General features: G+C 45.2%; 1 protein-coding gene across 5 annotated transcripts in view; it reads right to left on the bottom strand.

Moving 5' to 3' along the window:
• The window catches only part of FMNL3 (formin like 3), a 68,655-nt gene extending 43,478 nt beyond the window's left edge, over window positions 1-25,177 (bottom strand). For 3 of the 5 annotated variants that reach the window (XM_007528502.3, XM_060195400.1, XM_007528500.3), the window contains exon 1: window positions 24,688-24,982. In XM_007528502.3, coding sequence (XP_007528564.1) covers window positions 24,688-24,813 — 126 coding nt within the window. In that variant the 5' untranslated portion in view covers window positions 24,814-24,982. Of the gene's footprint in view, window positions 1-24,687 lie in introns of all 5 variants that reach the window. The other 2 variants (XM_007528501.3, XM_060195401.1) reach the window with 2 other exon arrangements.
• Between the last annotated feature and the right edge of the window lie 268 nt (window positions 25,178-25,445).

The raw sequence follows: 25,445 nt of genomic DNA, 5'->3' as shown, positions 1-25,445 counted from the left end.
TGAACCGATGGGTCAGAGCAGGTGGGTCTGCAAGATGAGCAGAGAAACCACTAGAGTCTATTATTACAGCACATCAGACAGGAGGTGAGCATCAGCTATGGCAGTGGCAGTACAGCCGGAGAGAAGGGGAGAGGAGCAGGAACCTTCAGTGACTCCAAGTGTCTGGACACTGACTTTGGCTCCGAAACAGCATGAAAGAAAATACCAGGGCTTGGGACTAGTGATGGTGCACTTGGCTGAGTGCACACGTTACAAAGCACAAGGACCTGGGTTCAAGCCCCCAGTCTGCACCTGGAGGGGGGAAGAAGCTTCACTAGCAGTCAAACAGTGTGGCAGGTGTCTCACTCTCTCCTTCCTTTCCCTAGCTTCCTTTCCCCTCACCATTTCTCTCTGTCCTAGCAATTAATTAATTTAATTTAGGGGGGCCGGGCAGTGGCACACCTGGCTGAGCCCTCACATTACAGTGCGCCAGGACTCGGGTTCGAGTCCCCGGTCCCCACCGGCAGCGGGAAAGCTTCACGAGTGGTGAATCAAGGCTGCAGGTGTCTCTCTGTCTCTCTTCCTCTCTATCTCCCCTCCCCTCTCAATTTCTGGCTGTCTCTCTCCAATAAATAAAGATAATTAAAATAAAAAAATATTTAATAAATAATTATTTAAAAACAAAACGAAAGACCAGGGCCAGAAAAATAGCTCACCTCAATAATGGTCTTGCTTCACCAGTTCAATCCCAGCATCACCTGTGCCACAGTGATGCTCTGGTTCTCTCTCATGTTAGTAAATAAAACTGAAAAAAATAATTCTCTTGCAGGCTTTTCAAGGCTGTCCCTGAGCTCCACTTAGAGAGAAACCTTGTCAATGCTCTCCACTAACAGCCTGTCCTCTGCCTTCCAAGGGCATATCAGTAGTTCCTAATGAAATATGTATTTCATAGCTGTCTTTCCATATAAAGTCCACAAAGGCAGAGGTGATTACTTGTTTTCTTTTCACAAATACAGCTACTGGTTTCACTTGAGAGAGTAAATTAAAAACAAAACAAACAAACAACAACAACAAAAAAAAAAAAACACTTGTTGGATAGCAAATATCCTAGTGGGATGGATCATTTGAACTTAGGCCCAAGTCTGGATGACTCCAAAATCCAAATCTTCCCATGACACCTCTCAGGGAACAAAAAAAAAAAAAAAAAGATGCTCTCTGGAAGTTCCCCTATAGCCTGCTGTAATCATGCCCCCTTCAACATGCTATGCGGTCCTGATATAGTGTGGTGGATAAAGTGTTGGGATCTTGGGGAACCGGTGGTGGCACACATATTACCAAGTGCAAAGGACCCAGGTTCGAGACCCCACTCCCCACCTGCAGGGGGGTGCTTCATGAGTGGTGAAGCAGGTCTGCAGGTGTCTGTCTTTCTCTCCCTCCTCTCTCAATTTCTCTCTGTCCTACCTAATTAAAAAAAATTGGGGAAAACAGGTGTGGGCTCTCAAGAACAAGGTTCCCAGTTTGATGCCCGGCATCATATACGTCAGAGTGATGCTATGATTCTCTCTCCCTTCTATTCTCTCTCTCTCTCTCATGCTAACAAGAAAAAGAAAGAAAAGAAAGAAAGGAAGAAAGAAAGAAAGAAGGAAAAAGTGCTATTCAGGGCAAAGACTATTCATCCTGGAAAGAGGAGGAGACTACAGTTAAAAGATATGGACTTTTGGGGGGCTGGGCGGAGGCACACTGGGTTAAGCACACATAGTATGAAGCACAAGGATCCCAGTTTGAGCCTCCGGCTCCCCACCTGCAGAAAGGGAAGCTTCACAAGTGGTGAAGCAGGATCTTTGTCTTCCCCTCCTCTCTCAATTTCTCTCTGTCTTATTCAATAAAATGGAAAAAAAATGGCCTCCAGGAGCAGCGGATTCGTAGTGCCAGCACTGAGCCCTAGCAATAACCCTGGAGGCAAGAAAAAAAAAAGATGTGGACTTTGCAAGAAAACTGTTTCTAAGACTTTTTGAGAACTATGATGGTGACCTTTGGAAGGAACTATACACTGTCACCTTATAATCTTGTAACCTACTATTAACAACAACAACAAAGATGTGTACTTTGGGGTCAGATTATTTGGATTCAAATCCTGACTTCCTCACCTAACTGTCTGATCACTGGTGAGCTCTTTATCCTTGGACCTCCATTTCTTCAGCTATAGAATGGAAGTAACAGTAACTACTTCAACACTGTGAACACTGGATGAAGTACCATGTATAAAAAGCTTGGCATGCTGACTTTGAGAAGCTGTTTCACTGAAGTTCGGAGCTCATGTGTTTTTTGCTGACCTCACCTGCCACAACTGTGCTAAGGCTGGAGGTGCAGCTTTCACTGACCTGGAAATGATCAAAGCTATAAAAAATCACCTGGAACGAGGAGCTAGAATAGTGGTTATGCAAACAGAATTTAAAATATGAGGCTCTGAGGTCTCAGGTTCAATCCCAGCACCACTGAGCAGAGATCTAGCAGAAAGGGAGGGAGGAAGAAGCGGTCAAGAGAGGTGCGATCTACTGTGCACAGGGCTCCAAGGCTGCCAAAAACACAACTAAGAGATGAAAAGGGGGGGATTCGACTTCCGGAGGCGGAGCTACGAGCAGCAGATCGCTTTCTCTCCTCTCCCCTCCTCTCCCGATCAACTAGGAATACTAAAGGAGACCACCTGGACCGAAACAAGACAGGACTGGAATGACCACGGAAACCCAGTAAATCACCCGTGAGTACAAACACGCGTGGCTGGTGACAGAGAGGAGAGAGGGGCCTAGGGAGAGATTAAGTGACTGCTAACAGTTCGACAGTTTGTCAGTGGAGACACCACCTCCAGTCTGCTCCACCAACAAGGGGACAGCTGAAGGGAGGAAAGGACTCCCCAGAGACTCACCAAGTGCAACTCTGAGTCTCCATTGCTACTACCCTCAGAATCTGGAGCAGCAACAGGGAGGGACACCAGGGTACAGAGATCTAACTGGGAAACTCAGAAGACCTATACCTCGGTGGCATAGCTGAGGGGCTGTGAAAGTCTCTTTGCATAACCACTGGATTATCTCTGCCACACCCTGCTTTATCTCTTGGTCAGGAGTCAGTGATTAAGCTAAGAAGCCTATTGATAGTTTAAAAGCCCTCAGGCTCCCATATCCTACAGGGGAAAAAAAAAAAGGCTTTTAAACCACTGAACTCCAACTCAGGGATTGAAAAAACTGTTAACTTATATAAAATGGTTAAAACAACAAGAAAAAATATTGGAGACTCGAACCAGGACAAGAGTCCAGCTAAAAGTCCTCCAGAGGGCGAAGCACAAAACAACGAGTTCAACATCCAAACATTAGCTAAGGAAATAATAACAGGAGTGAGTAAAGAATTTGAAAAAATTGTAATCAGAAATGCAGGAACAACAAATGAGAATATGGAAGAAAATTCTAATTATCTCATGGTTATTAGAGAGCTGAAAGCTGAAATCACTGAGCTAAGAAGGCAACTAGCTGAACAAGCTAAAACAGTATCAGAGCAGGGCAACAAAATAGATGAACTCCAGAAAGCAGTAGAGGGCAGAGAGAATAGAATCAATGAGGCTGAAGACAGAATTAGCAAGATTGAGGATGAATTAGAGACAACTAAAAAAGAAGTAAGAGATCTCAAAAAGAGATTAAGAGATGCTGAAAACAACAACAGAGTCCTATGGGATGACTTCAAAAGAAACAATATACGCATTATTGGCTTACCAGAGGAAGAAAGAGAAGGGGAGGAAGAAAGCATTCTCCAGGCCATAATAGCTGAAAATTTCTCTAGTCTAGACAACACCAAAGACATAAAGATTCAAGAAGCCCAGAGGGTCCCAAACAGAATTAACCCAGACCTAAAGACACCAAGACATGTCATACTTAGATTGGAAAGGAATAAGGATAAAGAAAGGATCCTCAAGGCTGCAAGAGAAAAACAAAGAGTCACCTACAAAGGAAAACCCATAAGATTAGCAGCAGACTTCTCCATACAAACACTACAGGCCAGAAGAGAATGGCAAGATATCTATCGAGTGCTCAATGAGAAAGGCTTTCAGCCAAGAATACTATATCCTGCTAGATTGTCATTCAGACTAGATGGAAGCATCAAAACCTTCTCAGACAAGCAACAGTTGAAGGAAGCAACCATCACCAAGCCTGCCCTGAAAGAAGTTCTGAAAGGTCTCCTATGAACACAACCAGACCACCACAAATAGGACATATATCAAAACACTCTAAAACTCTACAAGAATGGCGTTAAAATATCTTCAATCTTTGATATCAATAAATGTCAATGGCCTGAATTCACCTATTAAAAGACACAGAGTAGGAAGATGGATCAGAAAACACAACCCAACAGTATGTTGTCTACAGGAAACTCACCTAACGCAACAAGACAAACACAGACTTAAAGTGAAAGGATGGAAAACTATCATTCAAGCCAATGGCCCACAAAAAAGGGCAGGAACAGCTAGTCTCATATCTGACATGATAGACTTTAAAATAGATTAAGATTTAAAAAGATAGGAATGGACACTACTTAATGCTCAGAGGATCAGTCAATCAAGAGGACTTAACAATTATTAATATCTATGCACCCAATGAGAAGCCATCTAAATACATCAAACTTCTACTGAAAGAGCTACAGCAATATATTAACAGTAACACAATCATAGTAGGGGACTTAAACACCCCACTCTCTCAACTTGACAGATCATCCAGGAAGAAAATCAGTAAAGACATAAGGGAGCTAAATGAAGAGATAGATAAACTAGAACTATTGGACATTTTCAGAGTCATTCATCCCAAGAAACTGGAATACACATTTTACTCAAATCCACATGGATCATTCTCAAGGATAGACCATATGTTAGGCCACAAAGACAGCATCAGCCTATTCAAGAGCATTGAAATCATCCCAAGCATCTTCTCAGACCACAGTGGAATTAAACTAACACTTAACAATCAACAAAAGATTAGTAACAGTGCCAAAATGTGGAAGCTCAACAGTACACTTCTTAACAACTTCTGGGTCAAAAAGGAAATCAAGGAAGAAATCAAAATGTTTCGAGAGTTCAATGAAAATGAAGACACAAGCTATCAAAATATTTGGGACACAGCTAAAGCAGTCCTAAGAGGGAAGTTCATAGCTATACAAGCACACATTAGGAAACAAGAAAAGGCACAAATAAACAGCCTGACTGCACATCTTAAAGACCTAGAAGAAGAACAACAAAGGAACCCTAAAGCAACCAGAAGGACAGAAATTACTAAACTTAGGGCAGAAATAAATAACATTGAGAATAGGAAAACCATACAAAAGATCAGTGAAAGTAAATGTTGGTTCTTCGAAAGAGTAAACAAAATCGACAAACCTTTAGCCAGACTCACAAAACAAAAAAGGGAGAAGACCCAAATAAATCGGATAGTAAATGAAAAAGGAGAAATCACAACAGACACTGCAGAAATTCAACATATCATGCGAGGCTTCTATGAACAACTATATGCCACCAAGCTAGAGAACCTGGAAGAAATGAATGATTTCCTAGATACCTACCAACTTCCAAAACTAAGTAAAGAGGAAGTGGATAACATGAACAGGCCCATCACAGCTAATGAAATTGAAACAGTTATCAAAAATCTTCCCAAAAATAAAAGTCCTGGACCAGATGGTTTTACAAATGAATTCTACAAAACTTTCAAAGAAGAACTAATACCTCTACTTTTAAAAGTCTTCCAAAAGACTGAAGACACTGGAATATTCCCTGCCAGCTTCTATGAAGCCAACATCACCCTGATACCAAAAGCAGACAGGGACACAACCAAAAAAGAAAACTACAGACCAATATCTCTGATGAACATAGATGCGAAAATATTGAACAAAATTCTAGCCAACCGGATACAGCAGTATATCAAAAAGATTGTTCATCATGACCAAGTGGGGTTTATCCCAGGCATGCAAGGTTGGTTTAATATATGTAAATCAATCAATGTGATCCACCACATCAACAAAAGCAAGACCAAAAACCACATGGTCATATCAATAGATGCAGAGAAAGCCTTTGACAAAATACAACATCCCTTTATGATCAAAACACTACAGAAAATAGGAATAGATGGAAAATTCCTGAAGATAGTGGAGTCTATCTATAGCAAACCTACAGCCAACATCATACTCAATGGTGAAAAACTGGAAGCATTTCCCCTCAGATCAGGTACTAGACAGGGCTGCCCACTATCACCATTACTATTCAACATAGTGTTGGAAGTTCTTGCCATAGCAATCAGGCAGGAGCAAGGAATTAAAGGCATACAGATTGGAAGAGAAGAAGTCAAACTCTCCTTATTTGCAGATGACATGATAGTATACATGGAAAAACCTAAGGAATCCAGCAAGAAGCTTTTGGAAATCATCAGGCAATACAGTAAGGTGTCAGGCTATAAAATTAACATTCAAAAGTCAGTGGCATTCCTCTATGCAAACACTAAGTTAGAAGAAATTGAAATCCAGAAATCAGTTCCTTTTTCTATAGCAACAAAAACAATAAAATATCTAGGAATAAACCTAACCAAAGAAGTGAAAGACTTGTATACTGAAAATTATGAGTCACTACTCAAAGAAATTGAAAAAGACACAAAGAAGTGGAAAGATATTCCATGTTCATGGGTTGGAAGAATTAACATCATCAAAATGAATATATTACCCAGAGCCATCTACAAATTTAATGCTATCCCCATCAAGATCCCAAGCACATTTTTTAGGAGAATAGAAAAAATGCTACAAATGTTTATCTGGAACCAAAAAAGACCTAGAATTGCCAAAACAATCTTGAGAAAAAAGAACAGAACCGGAGGCATCACACTCCCAGATCTCAAACTGTATTATAGGGCCATTGTCATCAAAACTGCTTGGTACTGGAACATGAACAGACACACTGACCAGTGGAATAGAATTGAGAGCCCAGAAATGAGGCCCCACACGTATGTATGGACATCTAATCTTTGACAAAGGGGCCCAGACTATTATATGGGGGAAGCAGAGTCTCTTCAACAAATGGTGTTGGAAACAATGGGTTGAAACATGCAGAAGAATGAAACTGAATCACTGTATTTCACCAAATACAAAAGTAAATTCCAAGTGGATCAAGGACTTGGATGTTAGACCAGAAACTATCAGATACTTAGAGGAAAATATTGGCAGAACTTTTTTCCGCATAAATTTTAAAGACATTTTCAATGAAACGAATCCAATTACAAGGAAGACTAAGGCAAGTATAAACCTATGGGACTACATCAAATTAAAAAGCTTCTTCACAGCAAAAGAAACCACTACCCAAATCAAGAGACCCCTCACAGAATGGGAGAAGATCTTTACATGCCATACATCAGATAAGAGTTTAATAACCAACATATATAAAGAGCTTACCAGACTCAACAACAAGACAACAAATAACCCCATCCATAAATGGGGGGAGGACTTGGACAGAATATTCACCACAGAAGAGATCCAAAAGGCCGAGAAACACATGAAAAAATGCTCCAAGTCTCTGATTGTCAGAGAAATGCAAATCAAGACAACAATGAGATATCACTTCACTCCTGTGAGAATGTCACACATCAGAAAAGGTAACAGCAGCAAATGCTGGAGAGGGTGTGGGGTCAAAGGAACCCTCCTGCACTGCTGGTGGGAATGTCAATTGGTCCAACCTCTGTGGAGAACAGTCTGGAGAACTCTCAGAAGGCTAGAAATGGACCTACCCTATGACCCTGCAATTCCCCTCCTGGGGATATATCCTAAGGAACCCAACACACCCATCCAAAAAGATCTGTGTACACATATGTTCTTGGCAGCACAATTTGTAATAGCCAAAACCTGGAAGCAACCCAGGTGTCCAACAACAGATGAGTGGCTGAGCAAGTTGTGGTATATATACACAACGGAATACTACTCAGCTGTAAAAAATGGTGACTTCACCGTTTTCTGCCGATCTTGGATGGACCTTGAAAAAATCATGTTGAGTGAAATAAGTCAGAAACAGAAAGATGAATACGGGATGATCTCACTCTCAGGCCGAAGTTGAAAAACAAGATTAGAAAAGAAAACACAAGTCGAACCTGAAATGGAATTGGAGTATTACACCAAAGTAAAAGACTCTGGGGTGGGTGGGTGGGTGGGAAGAATACAGGTCCATGAAAAATGATGAATGAAATAGTGGGGGTTGTATTGTTAAATGGGAATCTGGGGAATGTTATGCATGTAAAAAAAAAAAAAGAAGTAGAAACGCAAAGCAGAAATTGACTGAGTTTGGAGTATGGCACCAAAGTAAGAAAGCAGAAGTACACTAGAGTTTGCAGTGAGTACCTCCCTAATACTTCCTCTCCACTTTTCCAAGCTTTGGGTCCATGATTGCTCAACAATTTGTTTGGCTTTGTATGTTAACTCTCTTTTCAGTCACCAGGTTCCAGGTGTCATCAGGATGCCGGCCAGACTTCCCTGGATTGAAGACCCCACCAATATGTCCTGGAGCTCCGCTTCCCCAGAGCCCCATCCTACTAGGGAAAGAGAGAGGCAGACTGGGAGTATGGACCGACCAGTCAACGCCCATGTTCAGCGGGGAAGCAATTACAGAAGCCAGACCTTCTACCTTCTGCAACCCACAATGACCCCGGGTCCATGCTCCCAGAGGGATAGAGAATGGGAAAGCTATCGGGGGAGGGGGTGGGATATGGAGATTGGGCGGTGGGAACTGTGTGGAGTTGTACCCCTCCTACCCTATGGTTTTGTTAATTAATCCTTTCTTAAATAAAAAATAATAATAATAATAATAAAAAATAAAAATAAATAAAAAAAAAGAGATGAAAAGGGAAAGAGTCGGAGCAGACGAGCAGCTCTTGGATTTTTGCTGCATGGAAGCTGTTACCAAGCCCTGTATGGGGCAGAGAATGGGCCACCCTCAATCTCCAAGGCCTCTGCTGTGCTTGCTCCCTCCTGCCGTCTTCTGACTCAACGCAGAAAGTAAGACAGTAGCAGAGGCTGGATCCTCCCCCACTTCTTTGTTATTCCTTCTCCCTTAAAGGAAGAACAAATACGAGCATGTAGTATGTGAGTTGTGTGTAAAAGTGAGTCACTTAGTCACTGCTGACAATATCCACACTCTGCCAAAGCTCGCCATAGTTAGCAGTTGGTTGCTGATCCTTTTGGTCAGTTTTTTCTATACATTTACATGTGAATATATGTAAATTTATAAATAATATAGTCTTTTTAAATTAAAATATATATATCTTGTGGTCCGGGAGGTGGCGCAGTGGACAAGGCTTTGGACTCTCAAGCATGAGGTCCTGAGTTCAATACCTGGAAGCACATGTACCAGAGTGATATCTGGTCCTTGCTCTCTCTCCTATCATTGCTCATGAATAAATAAATAAAATCTTTTTAAAAATCATTATTTATTGGATAGAGACAGCCAGAAATTGAGAGGGATGGGGGAGGTAGAGAGGGAGAGAGTCACCTGCAGCACTGCTTCACCACTCGTGAAGCTTTCCCCCTGTAGGGGGGCCAGGGGTTTGAACCCAGGTCCTTGCACATTGTAACATTTGAGCTCAAACAGATGTGCCACCACCCGGCCCCTTTTCCTTTCTTTTCTTTTCTTTTTTTTTTCCACCAGGGTTATTACTGGCACTGGGTATCTGCAAGGCTTTACCATTCCCAGAGGCCCTTTATTTTTACTTTTTCTTATTGACAGTGTGTAAGAGACAGAGACAAATAGAGAGAGAAAGAGAGACTGGGTGACAAAGAGACATCTGTATGTGGCACTGTCTCGGAGCTTGTGAAGCTTCCTCCCTGCAGGTGGGTACCAGGGGGCTTGAACCTGGATCCTCATGCATGGTAACATATGCAGTATACAGGGTAAGCCACCATCCAGACCCATACACTTCTTCTAATTGCATTTTTCAGTTACACTGACACACATCTTGGAGGCTACATCCATCGCTCACAGCCATTCATGGAGTGCCAACCCGTGGCAGGTATTTGGCTGTACAGTGATAACCACACAGAATGCCTCCACCCTCATGGAGTCAACAGTCTGGAGATGCAGATAATAAACAAGTAACATGACAAGGAAAATAACAGAAAAGAAATTAGCAGAATGCTAGAAAGAGAAGGGGGGGCTTCTTTGAAAGCAGGAACTTTCAAACTTGAAAACTGGGTTGGGGTGATAGCATAGTGGTTATGCAAAAAGCCTTTCATGCCTGAAGAACCAAAAGTCCCAGGTTCAATCTCTAGTACTATCGTAAGCCAGAGCTGAGTAGTGCTCTGGTAAAAAATAAGTAGTGGAGACCTGACAGATAGAAGCTAGGCTCAGGCACTGAAGACCCAGGGAAAAGGCGTTCCAGAGGAGGAGAAGGTTTCTGTGCAAAGGCCCTGGACAGAACTATCCTGACAGTTCTGAACTGAAAGGCTAAAGTGGGGGTAAGAGGCTGGGGGTTATAATATCACAAAAGACAAGAGGATAGGAGGTCGGGCGGTAGCGCAGCGGGTTAAGCGCATGTGGCACAAAGCGCAAGGGCCTGCGGAAGGATCCCGGTTGAGCTGCCCCCCCCCCTCCCCACCTGCTGGGGAGTCACTTCACAGGTGGTGAAGCAGGTCTGCAGGTGTCTGTCTTTCTCTCCCGCTCTGTCTTCCCCTCCTCTCTTCATTTCTCTCTGTCCTATCCAACAACAAACAACATCATCAACAATAATAACCACAACAAAGCTACAACAACAAGGGCAACAAAAGGGAGAAAAATGGCCTCCAGGAGCAGTGGATTCATGGTGCAGGCACTGAGCCCCAGCAATAACCCTGGAGGCAAAAAAAAAAAAAAAAAAAAGACAAGAGGGCTGAGGATGTAAGTCAGTGGTGCAGCATATGCACCACATATGTGAGGCGGTGGGTTCAATCCCTGGCATCAGATTTCAGGGAGAGAAATAATGTAGTCTTCAGGACCAAGACCAAAAGTTTGTTCTCTTTTTCAGTACAAGGGGAAGTCACAAAAGGATTTTGAGAAGAGAAATGATGCTTACTTGATGTGTTTTCAATCTGGCTGTGTGACGGAGAATGGAAGGAGCAGCAGAGGAGCCTGGGAGGCCAGCCGATTAGCGGGAACACAAGCCAGACAGAATGAGTAAATTGGAGATATTTTTGCAAGTTGTTAATAGATTGAGTATAGAGAAGAAGAAAGAGGGGGGTTGGGTGGTGGCGCAGCAGATTAAGCGCACATAGCACAAAGCGCAAGGATCCCGGTTCTAGCCCCTGGCTCCCCACCTGCAGGGGAGTCGCTTCACAGGCGGTGAAGCAGGTCTGCAGGTGTCTGTCTTTCTCTCCCCGTCTTCTCCTCCTCTCTCCATTTCTCTCTGTCCTATCCAACAATGACATCGATAACAATAACCACAACGATAAAACAGCCAGGGTAACAAAAGGGAAAAAAATAGCCTCCCGGAGCAGTGGACTCATAGTGTAGGCACCGAGCCCCAACAATAACCCTGGAGGCAAAAAAAAAAAAAGAGAGAGGGAGAGAGAGAGAGAGAAGAAGAAATAAAAAGTAGTAAAGGACAACTCCCAGAATGTGTCTTGAATAGCTACCGAATAGAAGAAAAAGCCATTTGGGCAAGAAATAGCCAGGTTGCTCCCAGTTTTCCACTATTAAACAGCACAACCCTAGATAAACTTTACCTGCATTCACTACATATGTATAGAAGTTCTTTGGGACAGTTTCCTAGACACGACATGGGTGGATTAAAGGGAATCTGCACTTGAAATTGGCAAACCCTATTAAATGCCTTCTAAGTGTCTATAGCCCCTAAGATTTTTAAATAGTAAAATATCTGTACCAAATTATTCTACCATTAGTAGTGTATTGATAAGCCATTTATGACCACCATGAACATTATTAATCCTCTTTCTCCTCCTTCTTCTCCCCCACACACCCCAGCACTGCTCAGCTCTGGCTTCCAGTGGTGCTGGGGATTGAAATTGGGATCATGAAAGTCTTTGCATAACCACTACGCAGTCTCCCTAGACCCTTTTCTCTTTTTTGCAGTATCAGGGGAACACCAGGTCTGATGAATGTATGAAGCCACAGCTGAGTGGCCTTCCACAGGATGACTTGCTCATTCTTTATTCTATAGAGAATGGAAAGGGGGAAAGACAGAGGAGAGAGAAGAAAAGACACCTCAGCACTCTATACTGCCCACAGGAACTCCCCCTGGCACTGTTCATAGTGTTTCCATGTGGTGCCCTGGCTCAAACCCAGGACCCTCACGCATGGTAAGGCATCCACTTTACCAAAGACCCTATCTCCTGGTCCCAGTATTTCAACTTTTAAGTTTTCACGCAGATGAATAGTATTAAAAAGTGGATCATGAAAAAAAAAAAGTGGATCATGGGGCCAAGTGATAGAGCCCGATTGAGTGCACATGTTACAATGCACAAGGACCAGGGTTCAAGCCCCTGGCCCCCACCTGCAGGAGGAAAGTTCCACAAGTGAAGCAGTGTTGCAGGTGTCTGTTTATCTCTCTATCTCCCTAGTCCCCTCTCGATTTCTCTCTGTCTCTACCCAAATAAGTAAGATATTTTTTAAGTAGATCATTAAAAAACTGTTCATGTGCTGGCACACTTGACTGAGTGCACATGTTACAATGCACAAGGATCTGGGTTCAAGCCTCTGGTCCTCACCTGCAGGGGGAAAGTTTCACAAGTGGTGAAGCAGTGCTGCAGGCATCTCTCTCTCTCTCTCCCTCTCTACCTTCCCTTCTCAATTTCTGGTTGTCTCTAATAAATACATAACTATAATTAAAAATTAATGAAAAAATAAATAAATGGGGGCTGGGCAGTGGTATACCCATTATCATGCACAAGGACCCAGGTTTGAGTCACTACCCCAGATTAGCAGTAAAGCAGGTCTGCTGGTGTCTCTCTTTCTCTATCCCTGTGTTCCTCTTCCTTCTCTATTTCTCTCTAGCCTATCAAGTAAAAATAGAACAAAGTAGGGGAAATGGTTGCCAGAAGAAGTGGATTCATTGTGCCAGCACTGAGCCCCAATGATAACCCTGGTGGCAATTAAAAAAAAAAAAAAGTTCATTTCTTTGATTTCTAGTGAGGCTACAATTTTTTTTTAAACTTTTTAAAAATTTCTTTATTGGGGAATTAATGTTTTACATTTGACAGTAAATACGTTTGTACATGTATAACATTTCCTAGTTTTCATATAACAATACAGCCCCCACTAGGTCCTCTGTCATCCTTTTTGGACCTGTATTCTGCCCCCCACCCACCCCAGAGTCTTTTACTTTGGTGCAAGATGCCTCTTTTAACTTTCAATGATATAATTAACACATAATAATATTGCCCTTGTAAAAAGTTTAAATGACAACTTTTACGGCTCTTGAAGCTTCATCCTCAACCGGGATACAGGGCAATGCAGGCACAGATCAGAAGATGAGTCTTAGTAGGTAGGATGCTGCCTGCACTGTGGACTGGACGTTCCTTACTGTTCCTTATGTTGGTGGGGACCCCAACCAAGACACTGCTTCCAAAAACTCCCTGATGGGCCAATACTGCCCTCTGCTTTCTCCCTCTGCTGAAAAGTTGCTTGACCTGGTGTTATAGTAGTGACGTATATGCCAACACACCTGTAAATCTTTACAGATTAAGTGTTTTCACTGTGTGTCTAATTCCAACATCCTCAAAATCCTGTAGGGTACATACCATCATCACCCATTTCAAAAAGGGTGACGCTGGCTCAGAAAGGTTACAGATTCTGTCCAAGGCAAAAAAAAATAGAATAGAATAGAATAGAATAGACCCATGTCTTCTGATTCCCAAATCAATGCTCTTTCTTTCAAACCATCCAGAGCAAACAAGAAGTGGGTTCTCTACCTGCCCCCCCATAAAACTGTTTATCTAGGGAGTTGGGCGGTAGGTAGCACAGCAAGTTAAGCGCATGTGGCGCAAAGTGCAAGGACCGGCGTAAGGATCCCAGTTCGAGCCCCTGGCTCCTCACCTGTAGGGACGTTGCTTCACAAGTGGTGAAGCAGGGCTGCAGGTGTCTGTCTTTCTCTCTCTCCTCTGTCTTCCCCTCCTCTCTCCATTTCTCTCTGTCCTATCCAACAATGAAGACATCAATAACAACAATAATAACTACAACAATAAAACAACAATGGCAACAAAAAGGAATAAAAAAAACTGTTTAGCTCTGGCTTATGGTGGTGTGGGGGAGATTAAATCTGGGACCTCAGAGCCTCAGGCATGAGAGTCTGTTTGCATAACCACTTTGCCATCTCCCCCGCCCAGATAGAAACACTGGAAGATCTAAGAATCAGCTCCCTAACCCCCTGGCAAGGAAGCTAGTAAAAACTGAAACAGAAATTATCTCTATTCTAAGCCATAGGTAGATTGTAAAACAGGACAACTACCTCCTCAGTAACCAAATATCAGGCTTACCCCCAAGCCTTATGAGAAAGGGGGTGGGCAACTGGAGGAGGGTTGTGACTCTCCAGGCTAAATGTGAGTAGAAATGTACAAGTAGGTACATACTCCCTTACTAATAACTTCAGGAGCCCAGAAGGAGTACCACCAGCTCTGATTCCAGCCCTAGATAGAACCCTAAGTGAGAGTGGGAAGGTAGGAAGAGAGACTAGAGAGAATGGGAGGGGACAGGAAGAGGATAAGAACTGGACTAGGGCAGGCACACAACAGTCGAAATCCTTCCTCTACTGGCAATTTTGCCAAGTAAATAATTCTAATTTCCTTTATTATTACTCAGAATACCTTTCATGAATCTAGTTTACAATAAACTAAGAATAATATGCTTGTTAATAAAACCAGGGACAAGGAGAAAATTACTCCCCAATATCCCTACAGAGGCCTTCCCTTGTGTCAGAAGGGGCTGGAAGACAGAAAGGGGACTAGAACCTGCAAAGACAAGTTGTTGAGTTGAAAAGAGAAGCAAAGAGGGTGTCCTCTGTGGGGGGACAAGATACAGAGATGTGGCTTCGCCAAAGAAAGTGCCTCAGAATTTCCAGCTGCCCAGTTCCCACCTATTCTTCAACCTATTTCCCTTTTCACGTTGCAATCAAAGCCCTGAAGTTCCCAGCTCCTACTGTTGAGAGCCTGAAAGTACTCAGCAAGGAACAGGAGATGGGAAGAGGGCCTACATGGAGGATAGCACCCTCTCTTATCTTTAAAGGAAAAGGTTCCTTCCGAACACTGGAGCGAGCCCATAGCCTGGCCCTGGCACTACTTCAACTCAGCTCAGCTCAGACTCGGGAGAGACATTTCGCCAGAAGGGAGGTGCCCCAGCTGGGACACCAGCTAAGTACACTGGCTGCGTGTGGGCTGTCCTCACGGCTGCCTCACAGGCAGACACGGCTCAGGGGTGGATACCTGTTCTCATGACAGAACCAGGGCCCTGGCTCTGACCAGCTTTCCTAGGCAACCTCAGGGAAGGCCCTGTGGTCTCATTTCCTTTCCACGCTGGCTTCTTTTTTCACCTCACTGAAGATTAGCTATTTCCACCAACACCAGTTCCTGTTTCGCAGCTGCAGAGGCTGTTTCCCTACAGAGCTATGAAGCGCTGCTGTGGCTGCCACCTGGGTTGTCCCAGCTGCAGAAACAGACCCAGCCAGTCCTGAGCTAAGTGGCTTTTTTATCCCATATAACACAACAGGGAGAAGAAACTAGGAGACAGGAAGTAAATCCACCAACCCTGCAGTGAATATGTTGGTGCTCATTTTATTAACTTGACTTTTACATAATAGCTGTGTGTGCAATTTCACATGTGAAAATATCTAGAAATGCATACTTTTATTACGCAGGTACAGGACAGAAGAGAAAAGGTGGTCAAAACACCTGGGGTGAAATGTTGAAAGAAATTCAAAGTAAAATAAAATGTCATTTCTACAAATGAGACTGGCAAAGGTTATAAAAAAGAAATCAAGCTATCCAATAATGATTACCTTACAGAAAGGAGACACATCAATGTAAAAGCCACTGGTACAACTTCTCAAAACCTAGCTCACAAAGGTTTTTAGGAGGCATATATTCTTTTACTCAATAATTCAATTTCTAGCAATTTATCCTAAGGAAATAATCAGAAATACACAGAAATTTATGTACAGTATATCCAGCAGAGTATTATTTATAGCAAGAAAAAAAAAGGAGAGAGAGAAATATAAGACAATTATAAAGTAGTTTATCTTGGGCCAGGAGATAGAGTACAGCAGCATAGCACATACTCTGCTGTGCTCTGAGCCCCAGCACTACATGGCAGCACCACGGACGGCACCAAAGGAACTCCAAGAATCGTGCCATGGTGTCATTCCAGTCTGTCTCTCCCTCTCTGCTTTCTCTCTCTAACTAGTACAGTCATGGGCCCTTTGGAATATAACTAAAATAGGCCTACTAGCTACCTACAAAATGGAGACCCCCCAAATCTTCATCTGCAATGTTCCTGCCCTTAGGTTCATTACTAGTCAACAATTTGTTTGGTTTTGTATGTTAACTCTTCTTTCAGGCACCAGGTTCCAGATGCTACCATGATGCCAGCCAGACTTCCCTGGGCAGACGACCCCACCAATGTGTCCTGGAGCCCTGTCTCCCCAGAGCCCTGCCCCACTAGGGAAAGAGAGAGACAGGCTGGAAGTATGGGTCCACCTGCCAACATCCATGTTTAGTGGGGAAGCAATTACAGAAGCCAGACCTTCCACCTTCTACACCCCATAATGACCCTGGGTCCATACTCCCAGAGAGATAAAGAACAGGAAAGCTATCAAGGGAGGGGATTGGGTATGGAGTTCTGGTGGTGGGAACTGTGTGGAAATGTACCCCTCTTATCCTTTAGTCTTGTCAGTATTTCTATTTTATAAATAAAAATTTTAAAAAAAAAGAATGAAAACACTGGTTCAAAGCAGTCACTGAACAGTGGTATCAGTCAAGCACAAGGCATTGGATTCATTCTTTGATGATAAATTAAAAACATAAAAATATGGAGTTACAGAGTACTATGCAGACATGAAATGGTGATATTGAAAGATATCTGGACACACGAGAAAATCTTAAAACAGTAAAATAAAAATCTGTTTATGAAACACAGAGCACAGCATGATACTGTTAAAACATCAAAGGGGCTGGGAAAGAGCCTGCCTTGGGCAAGAACACATGCCTTGCAGCTCAGGCGGCCTGGGATGAGCCCCGGCTACAAAGAAGCGCCGTGGACAGCACTGGGAGAGCTCCCTGAATGGTTGAGCAGGGCTGTGGTGTCTCCTCTCTCTCTGCCTCTCTCAAAAAAAAAAAAAGAAAAAGGAAATTTACACCAGAAAGATCATTTGATGTTGGTACCATGCATATGGCTTTGGGTTTGCTCCCTGGTGCTGCACAAAGAAATAAATACATATACACATCAAAATGCATACACACACACACACACACACACACACACACAAAACACTCACACATCAAAATGCTAACAGATGGCAGTGATATTTCAGGTTATCTTAATTCTTTTCTCTCTACTTTATGCTATTTATATTTTTACCATCTAAACTTGTTAAATGAACAGACATTTTTATGAGGGTAAAAAAAGCTACTCTCAATCCTCTTCTTTAAAGATATTCACATGCCATTATTGTCTTTAAAAAACACATTTGGGGGACCAGAAGATAGCTCATCTCCTAAAACACACAGTTTGCCTACACAAGGACATGGTGTCCAGTCTTCAGCATCAGACTAGAACACCATATACAACACCAGAGGGAGCTTTGGGAGTGGTGAAGTGCTACTGCGGTGTCCCTCCTTCTCTTTCTTATTCTTCCTTTCTGTTTCTACCTGTGGCTGAAGGGGAGTTCCACTAGGATCACTGGAATCATCCAGTCCTAGTGACAAAAAAATTCTATAAATTAGAATTCATTTGGGAGGGGGCTGGAGGGTAGCGTACCAAGTTAAGCGCACACAGTGCAAAGCACAAAGACCGGCACAAGGATACCAGTTGGAGCTCCTGGCTCCTCAACTGCAGAGGGGTTGCTTCACAAGCAATGAAGCAGGTCTGCAGATGTCTTTCTTTCCTGCTGTCTTCCCCTCCTCTCTCAATTTCTCTCTGTCCCATCCAACAACAGAAGCAACAGCAACCATAATAATGGTAAAAAATGGCTACTAGGAGCAGTGGATTTGTAGTGTAGGCACCCAGCCCCATCGATAACCCTGGAAGAAAAAAAAAAAAAGAATTAATTTGGAAGTAAGTGTTTAGGACTTTAAAAACATGTCCTACATCTTAGCAAACTCAATTTTGGGTTTGTATTCTAAGAAAAGCTCTGAATACTGAATAGGTTTTGCATACCAAGATGTCCACAGCACTGCTTATAATGGCAGACAAGCAACCAGTTAAATATCCAGGGACAGTTAAGTAAACAATGGTGCCATTTCCCTTGCTGGACCACTGTACAAGCATTTTATAGATGTTTACAACTAGCCTGGAAAAATTAATGAAATAATAAAAGAGAAAAGGTCAAAATGGTTAACACACACACCAACATCACAATGTAGTATAGTCCTATGCAGAGAAAAAGAATATGAAGGGGTTTTAAATATGTTGGCTCCCTTTGGTAGAGAAATTAGAGAAAATACAAATGTCTCTCTTCAATCTTATTTTTTTTCTTTTCCTCTTCCTAAATTGCCCATACTTTTTTTCCCATAGAATAATTATTGCTTTAAGAGAAAAAAAAATTTTAAAGGTTGAATTTCCTTGTGAGCAATAAAAACATTCCAGATGACCAGGAGCCCACTCCATCAACCCCATTCCCTCCACACACACCTTCTCCCATCTAAGACAGGATCAAGTGGGAAGGTCTAGGGACTAGGTCTTCTTAATGGGTACATGAAACAAAGGGTGTCACTGACCAGCTGTTCTCAGGGACCCCTTTCCCTCCTCCAAGTCCTACTCAGCCTGAACTAATTCACCACAATCCCCAGGACTGGGAAAAACATCTCCATCATGGAGATTTGGAACTTGATATTTAGTGCAAGTTTTTCCCAGCCCCTTTCTGTGTCAAAGAAGGCCCCTCAAAGCCTTCTAGACAACTAGCAACCAGGCCAGCTAAGCTCTCACATCAATGCCACACTTACAGCAAAACCCCAAGTCATCAGTCATCACCAGGGAAATGTGAGAGGAGAGGCCACTATAGGGACTGCAAGGTCACACAGCTCCACCCTGTCCCCTGAGCCTCCTCAGAAGGGACAGCCAGGGCTTTCTCTGGCGTCAGAACTCCAGCTTGGAGTCTGGAGTAAGTCAGCAAAGAAAAAGATCAGGGTGCAGACATGGCAAAGGCTCTTCTTCCAAAGTCCTTCAAGTCTTCCCCTACCTCCCTCTCCCAAAGGCCAGTGCTGACCAGAATACAAGTGGCTAAGATTGGGGAGTCATCTGGCTGGGACCAGATCATAGACTGGGGCTCTCTCAGACCAGAGATCAGCTATCTCACATCAACAAAGAGAAGCCCCAATAACTGCCCCTTCCCCCCAGAATGCAGAACGGGGTGGTGGGAAGAGCTGCTGAGCTGACAGGGTTAAGGAAAGAGAACACAGCAGCTTTGAGAGTTTTCTCCCATCAGGGCACATGTAGAAAAACACTATGTGTGCAGTACAAAGGGGTAAATGGTAGAAACTGATCCCAGCAAGGTGGGGCCAATTGGGTACCTCAACTGCCCTCAGAGAGTTGAGGCTCACTACTCCAACAGACGACGGGAAAGCCCTGCATTTGGACATTGAACAAATCACTTCATGACCTCAGGGCTCAAGCTCTTCAACCTCAGCTGACAGGCTACGGATGAGTGAGATCCAGTGTCTACACCAGAGAGTAAGGAGCCCGTGGTCTTGACTCATCAATGACACCACTTCCCCAGCCTGAGTGTTTTTCAGGAAGGGGCTTTCATTGACTAAGCCAGCTGGGAAAGCCTTCCGTCCAAAAGCAGCAGGCATATCCTAAGCCCAGCTACACCGAGTGGGGCCTGGGGTTCTATCCAATTTCTAAACTTAAACTCCTTTTTCTGGAAAAACCGAGGATCTCAAATCTGAGTCACTGCAGAGAGCTACAAATCTGAAAGCTACCATTTGCTGAGCATTTAGTAGATAATCAGACCTTGCTAAGTACCTGACTTCCAGTTCAATTAAATTCAGGCAAAAGGGAGGGAAAGTACCACAGTAGTGATGCAAAGAGACTTTCACACCTGAGGCTCCAAAGTCCCAATCAATTCCTCTCACCACCATAAACCAGAGCTGAGCAGTGTTCTGGTTGGGAATTAAAAAAAAAAAAAAAATCGGGAGTCGGGCAGTAGCGCAGTGAGTTAAGCGCATGTAGTGCAAAGCGCATGTGGTGCAAAGTGTGAGGATCAGCATTAAGGATCCCGGTTCAAACCCCAACTCCCCACCTGCAGGGGAGTCACTTGACAAGCGGTGAAACAGGTCTGCAGGTGTCTATCTTTCTCTCCCCCTCTGTTTTCCCCTCCTCTCTCCATTTCTCTCTGTTGTTGGATAGGTCCAACAACGACAACATCAATAACTACAACAATAAAAACAACAAGGGCAACAAAATGGAATAAATAAATATTTTTTTAAATCATACAACAAATTTGGCAATAGATAAAACTATAATTATTGGGAGTCAGGCCGCAGCACAGTGGGTTAAGTGCACACAGCGCAAAGCACAAGGACCGGGGTAAGCATCCTGGTTTGAGCCCCCAGCTCCCCACCTGCAGAGGAGTCACTTCACAGGTGTTGAAGCAGATCTGCAGGTGTCTATCTTTCTCTCCCCGTCTTCCCCTCCTCTCTCCATTTCTCTCTGTCCTATCTAACAACGACAACATCAATAACGGCAAAACTACAACAACAATAAAAACAAGGGCAACAAAAGGGAAAATAAATAATAAATAAATATTTAAAAAATATAATTATCTCTCCTTGTGAGAGGAGAATGAAGGGCTGGGGGGGTGTGGACAGCTCAACCTTAGAGCAGAGAACACGGATGCTTCCACCCCCAACACTGCCATGTGCCAGAGAACCACTACAGCGGGGCAAGTGCCACCCATGGAGCAGGGCTGTGATTATCTCTTTCTTTTTGTTTCTTTTTCTCTCCATCTAAATCTTTTTGGTCGCTTGGGAAAGGTCAGTTTATTGGGGGAAACAGTGATTTGTGAGACAGTTGCTGTCGCATGAGTATATTCTTATCTCCCTGTGATAGTATCTGCATACCACCCCACAGCCAGCTGAAGCCCTCCTTCACCATCATGCAAAGTTCTCTCAACCCCCTCTCAGAGTCTTTGGTTCTTTTGCAGCAGACCACAGCTAATCTATATTTCATTCTGTATTTTCACTTTTTGCTTCTTAAGTTCCATAAAACTGAGTGCTCACACCTGGGACGTATTTTTTTCACCAGAGCCCTGATCACCTCTGACTTATGCTGCTGCCTGGAATGGATCCCAGGCCCTCCAGTACCTCCAGCATGAGAATACATTGTCCTCCTGGTGAGCTATCTCACAGGCTAACTTTTTTTTTTTTTACTGGCCCAGAAGTGGTAGGATCATGCATGTGTGAGGCCCTAGTACCTCAAGAAAAACAAACAAACAAACAAGCAAACAAACATCAAGGAAGAGGAAGAAAAGGAGGAAGGGGGAGAGAGGCAAATATTCAAAGAGCTCTTCACTTGCTTGAAGTGAAAGATTTTCAAACTTGAGGGCATAACAAGCAGTATTTGAGCAAACCTTAACACCAAGTGACCTCAACAAATCTCTCAAAGAGCTTTTCCCCACACACCAAACAAGTCAGAGCATAGCGGACAACCTAGGAAAGAGAAAGGTGAAAATAGAGAAGCTTGTCTCTGGCACTGAGAAAAGAAACAAGTCTTGTTATTTATTTATTTATTTATTTATTTATTCCCTTTTGTTGCCTTTGTTGTTTTATTGTTGTAGTTATTGTTGTTATTGATGTCCTCGTTGTGTTGGACAGGACAGAGAGAAATGGAGAGAGGAGGGGAAGACAGAGATGGGGAGAGAAAGACAGACACCTGCAGACTTGCTTCACCGCCTGTGAAGCGACTCCCCTACAGGTAGGGAGCCGGGGGCTCAAACCAGGATCCTTACAAAGGTCTTTGCGCTTGGTGTCATGTGCGCTTAACCGGCTGTGCAACCGCCCAACTCCCAAGAAACAAATCTATACCGAGTGCCCACTGGTGCCAAGCATCTTATATACACAGCTCACCTCATTCTCACAATCTCAGCTCCACAGGAATGATCGGCTCCTTTGGACAGGTGAAGAAACCCTGTCTCAGAAAGGGGAGGACGAGGTCCTTGCTTTCCCAGTATGCTGTGCTTCTCCTAATTGTTCAAGACCTACACTAGAGCTGGCTTCAGGGCCAAACATCCAAAAGCCAGTACTATCCCCAAAGGATAGTAGAACGGGGATGCCTGAGGAGCAGAGGAAAGGGAGATCTTTAAGAGTCCTCAGAAAGGGGCTGAGAGAATGTTCACCTGGTAGAGCGCACACCAGGACTTGGGCCCCTCTAGGACATGGGAACACGATAGTACCAAGGGAAACTCCAGTGCTATGGTGTCGCTCCCTCTTTATCTGAAGAAATGTAAATTGGTCTGGGAATAGTGGAATCATGCGTGTATTAGGTCCTGGCACTGAAGACCAAAACAAAGCAAGCAAACAAAAATCCTCCAGAGAATTCAAATCCTCAAGAAAGCATAATTTTCCAGTGTTGGAAAAAGTGAGGTAAAAAACCCCTCTTCTCCTAAGATAGCTAACTAGCCCTGACCTGCCCTGTTCCAAACCCCCAGCAGCAGCTCACACACAGAAACAAAACCAAAACAAAAGCCACCAGGGAAGAAACCAAAACTTTATACTGAAAGGAAGGATTGCATGTTGGTGGTCTGGTCTCAGGCTCGACCTGGAATCCCTGGTTCTCTGGGTTAGCGATCTGGATACCTGTGTATTCTGATAATATTAAGGCACCATCTCTCCAACTAAATGAACTTGTCACCCACATTCCCATGAGTACATGATCAGCTCTGGTCCTAAGATCTCCCAGTGAATGGCCTGCCAACTCCTACACCTCAGGCAGTCCCACCCCTTCAAACCATCCCTTTTCTTTCCAAGTTCTTTCTCTACCTCATGCCAGCTATTTGGGGTGGGGGTGAACACACACATACACACTGGAGTACAGATTCCTTCCCACTCTTTTCCCCAACAGTTGATCTCTTGTTCTCAAGAGCACGGAGTCCCAGGCTTTCTCCAGCCTCTGAAATGGCCAGGGCAAATTAGTAATCACTGACTCACCCCCTCCCCCTGAGGAGCCTTAGGGAAATGCAGGGGCCACAGGATGTGCTGCCTTTGGCCCCCTGCAGAGCGCAGGGCAGAGAGGTGCCAGTAACACTGCTTCCCCTGGGAACTGGGCAAAGCCTCTCTGCACTGGCTTCCATGCCAGTGACAGGATCCCCACCCCTGGAAAGACCAGGATCTCTAGACAGCTCCATCGATGCCAACTGATCCAATCTCCTGATTCCAGGTAGGATGAAATCCAGTCAGGCTGCTAAGTCCACTCTGCCCTCCTCATTAGTTGAGGAAAGCCAGCCCTTACAACCAAACCAACAATAAGAGTGGAATTAACCTAGTAAGTTCTTCGAGGAACTGGGAAGACTATTTCTTCAAAGCTCGCCAAGACTGACCTGGTAGCCAGTGCCCCACCACCTAATTTCAGCATCTTTCTCCCTCCCCAACTTCATTTTTAGCGCCCACATAGTCTCTTGCTTCAGCCCAGCGATCTCAGTTCAGATGCTGGTATTCGGTTACTGACATCAATGTCTAATTCCCACACCAACCAGGAATCCCAAATTTCAGCTCTGAAAACTTCTCTAACACAGACCATTTTGGGAAATGAAAGAAAGAAAGAAAGAAAGAAAGAAAGAAAGAAAGAAAGAAAGAAAGAAAGAAAGAAAGAAAGAACTGCATGAGCAAAGAGCACCACCAAGGCACCCACCGGAGCTAACATAGAAAGGGGGTGGAGAGAGGTGGGACGATGGGGGGTTTCCATTGGAAAAATCCACTCGTGAAATGGCTTATCCACATGTGCAGCCCTTTCCGACCAACCCACTGTGACTCTGCCGAGTCAGAGCTGCAGGCCGTCTGAGAGTGAGCAGAATGGCATCACACACACCCCCATACACAAACTGGCTGCCAGCCCCCTCCCCGCTCCCTCTTTCTTCCCTCCAAACATCTGGTCCGGGGTGGGAGCAGGACCCACTCCCAACGAAGCGTCCATGTTAGCAGAGGCAGGGTCCTCGCCAGGCCAAGCAGGGGACCCCCAGCCCCCACGCCGGCGAGAGGCTCGGGAATGAGAAATGCAGAGACCCCTGGAGGCGGAGAAGAAAGGGGAGCAAAAACGAGCGAGAGGAGGGAGAAGTCAGGATCCCCGGGGCGCTCCCCGGCTGGAGACCCCTCCTCCCAAGCGTCCAGCAGTTGTGGTGTGGGTCCTGAGGTCCGAGACGGAGCAATCCGGCAGGCTGGGGACCGCCCCAAGTTTCCCGGGAAGGCGCCCAGGCCGGGGTCTGTCGGGGCGGGGGGCGGGGAGGGGGCCGGCTCCGCACTCACCAGCACCAGGGCGAACCTCTCCTCCAGCTCGCACGGCTCGGGCATCGGCATCTTGCCGGGCGGCGGCAGCAGCGACACGGAGGGCGGCTCCCCGGGGCCCCCGTCGGTACTCTCCAGGTTGCCCATCTCGGCAGGGCCCCCTCGGGGGCCTCAGCCCCCCACCTCCACGCCCGGGGGCCTGGGGCTCGCTCGGCCGCTCCGACCTGGCTCTTTGCTCCACGCCGGTTCGTTCCGTTCCGGCTCGGCGGGACCCCCTCGGGGGACGCCGGGGGCTCCTCGGGCTCCCGCAGACCAGGCGGCGGGGCTCGGCGCGGGCGGACGCGGCGCAGCGGACAGCGGCACTGCGGACACGGCTCCCGCTCACGCCCGCCTCCCGGCTCTCGGCGCGCCGCCCGGGCGCTGCCCCTCCCCGCCCCCCGCGCTCCTTCCCTTCACCCCCGCCCCACTCGGCTTCCTCCCACCCACTCCCGGCCCGGGTCTGGTTTCCCCCCGCGAGCGCCGACTGCAGACCGCGCCGCGCGCCCCATTCATGTAGGCCCCGCCTCCCGCCCACAGGCTCCCGGGAGGCCAGCCCCGCCCCTGCCCGCGCCTGACGGACGCGCAAACCCGCCAATCAGAGCGCCTCCCGCCCCTCGCCACCTCGCGCCTGGCACCCAGCGCGCCCTGGCGGCCCGCGAGCGCATCGAATCCGAATCCTCGCGGAGGCTGCGGGATGTGAGGCGCCAACTGGGTGCCTGGAAAGAGACCCGGCGCTTTTC

Source organism: Erinaceus europaeus, chromosome 7, assembly GCF_950295315.1.
Source record: "Erinaceus europaeus chromosome 7, mEriEur2.1, whole genome shotgun sequence".
Lineage (NCBI taxonomy): Eukaryota > Metazoa > Chordata > Mammalia > Eulipotyphla > Erinaceidae > Erinaceus > Erinaceus europaeus.
This window is presented reverse-complemented; position numbering and strand designations above follow the sequence as displayed.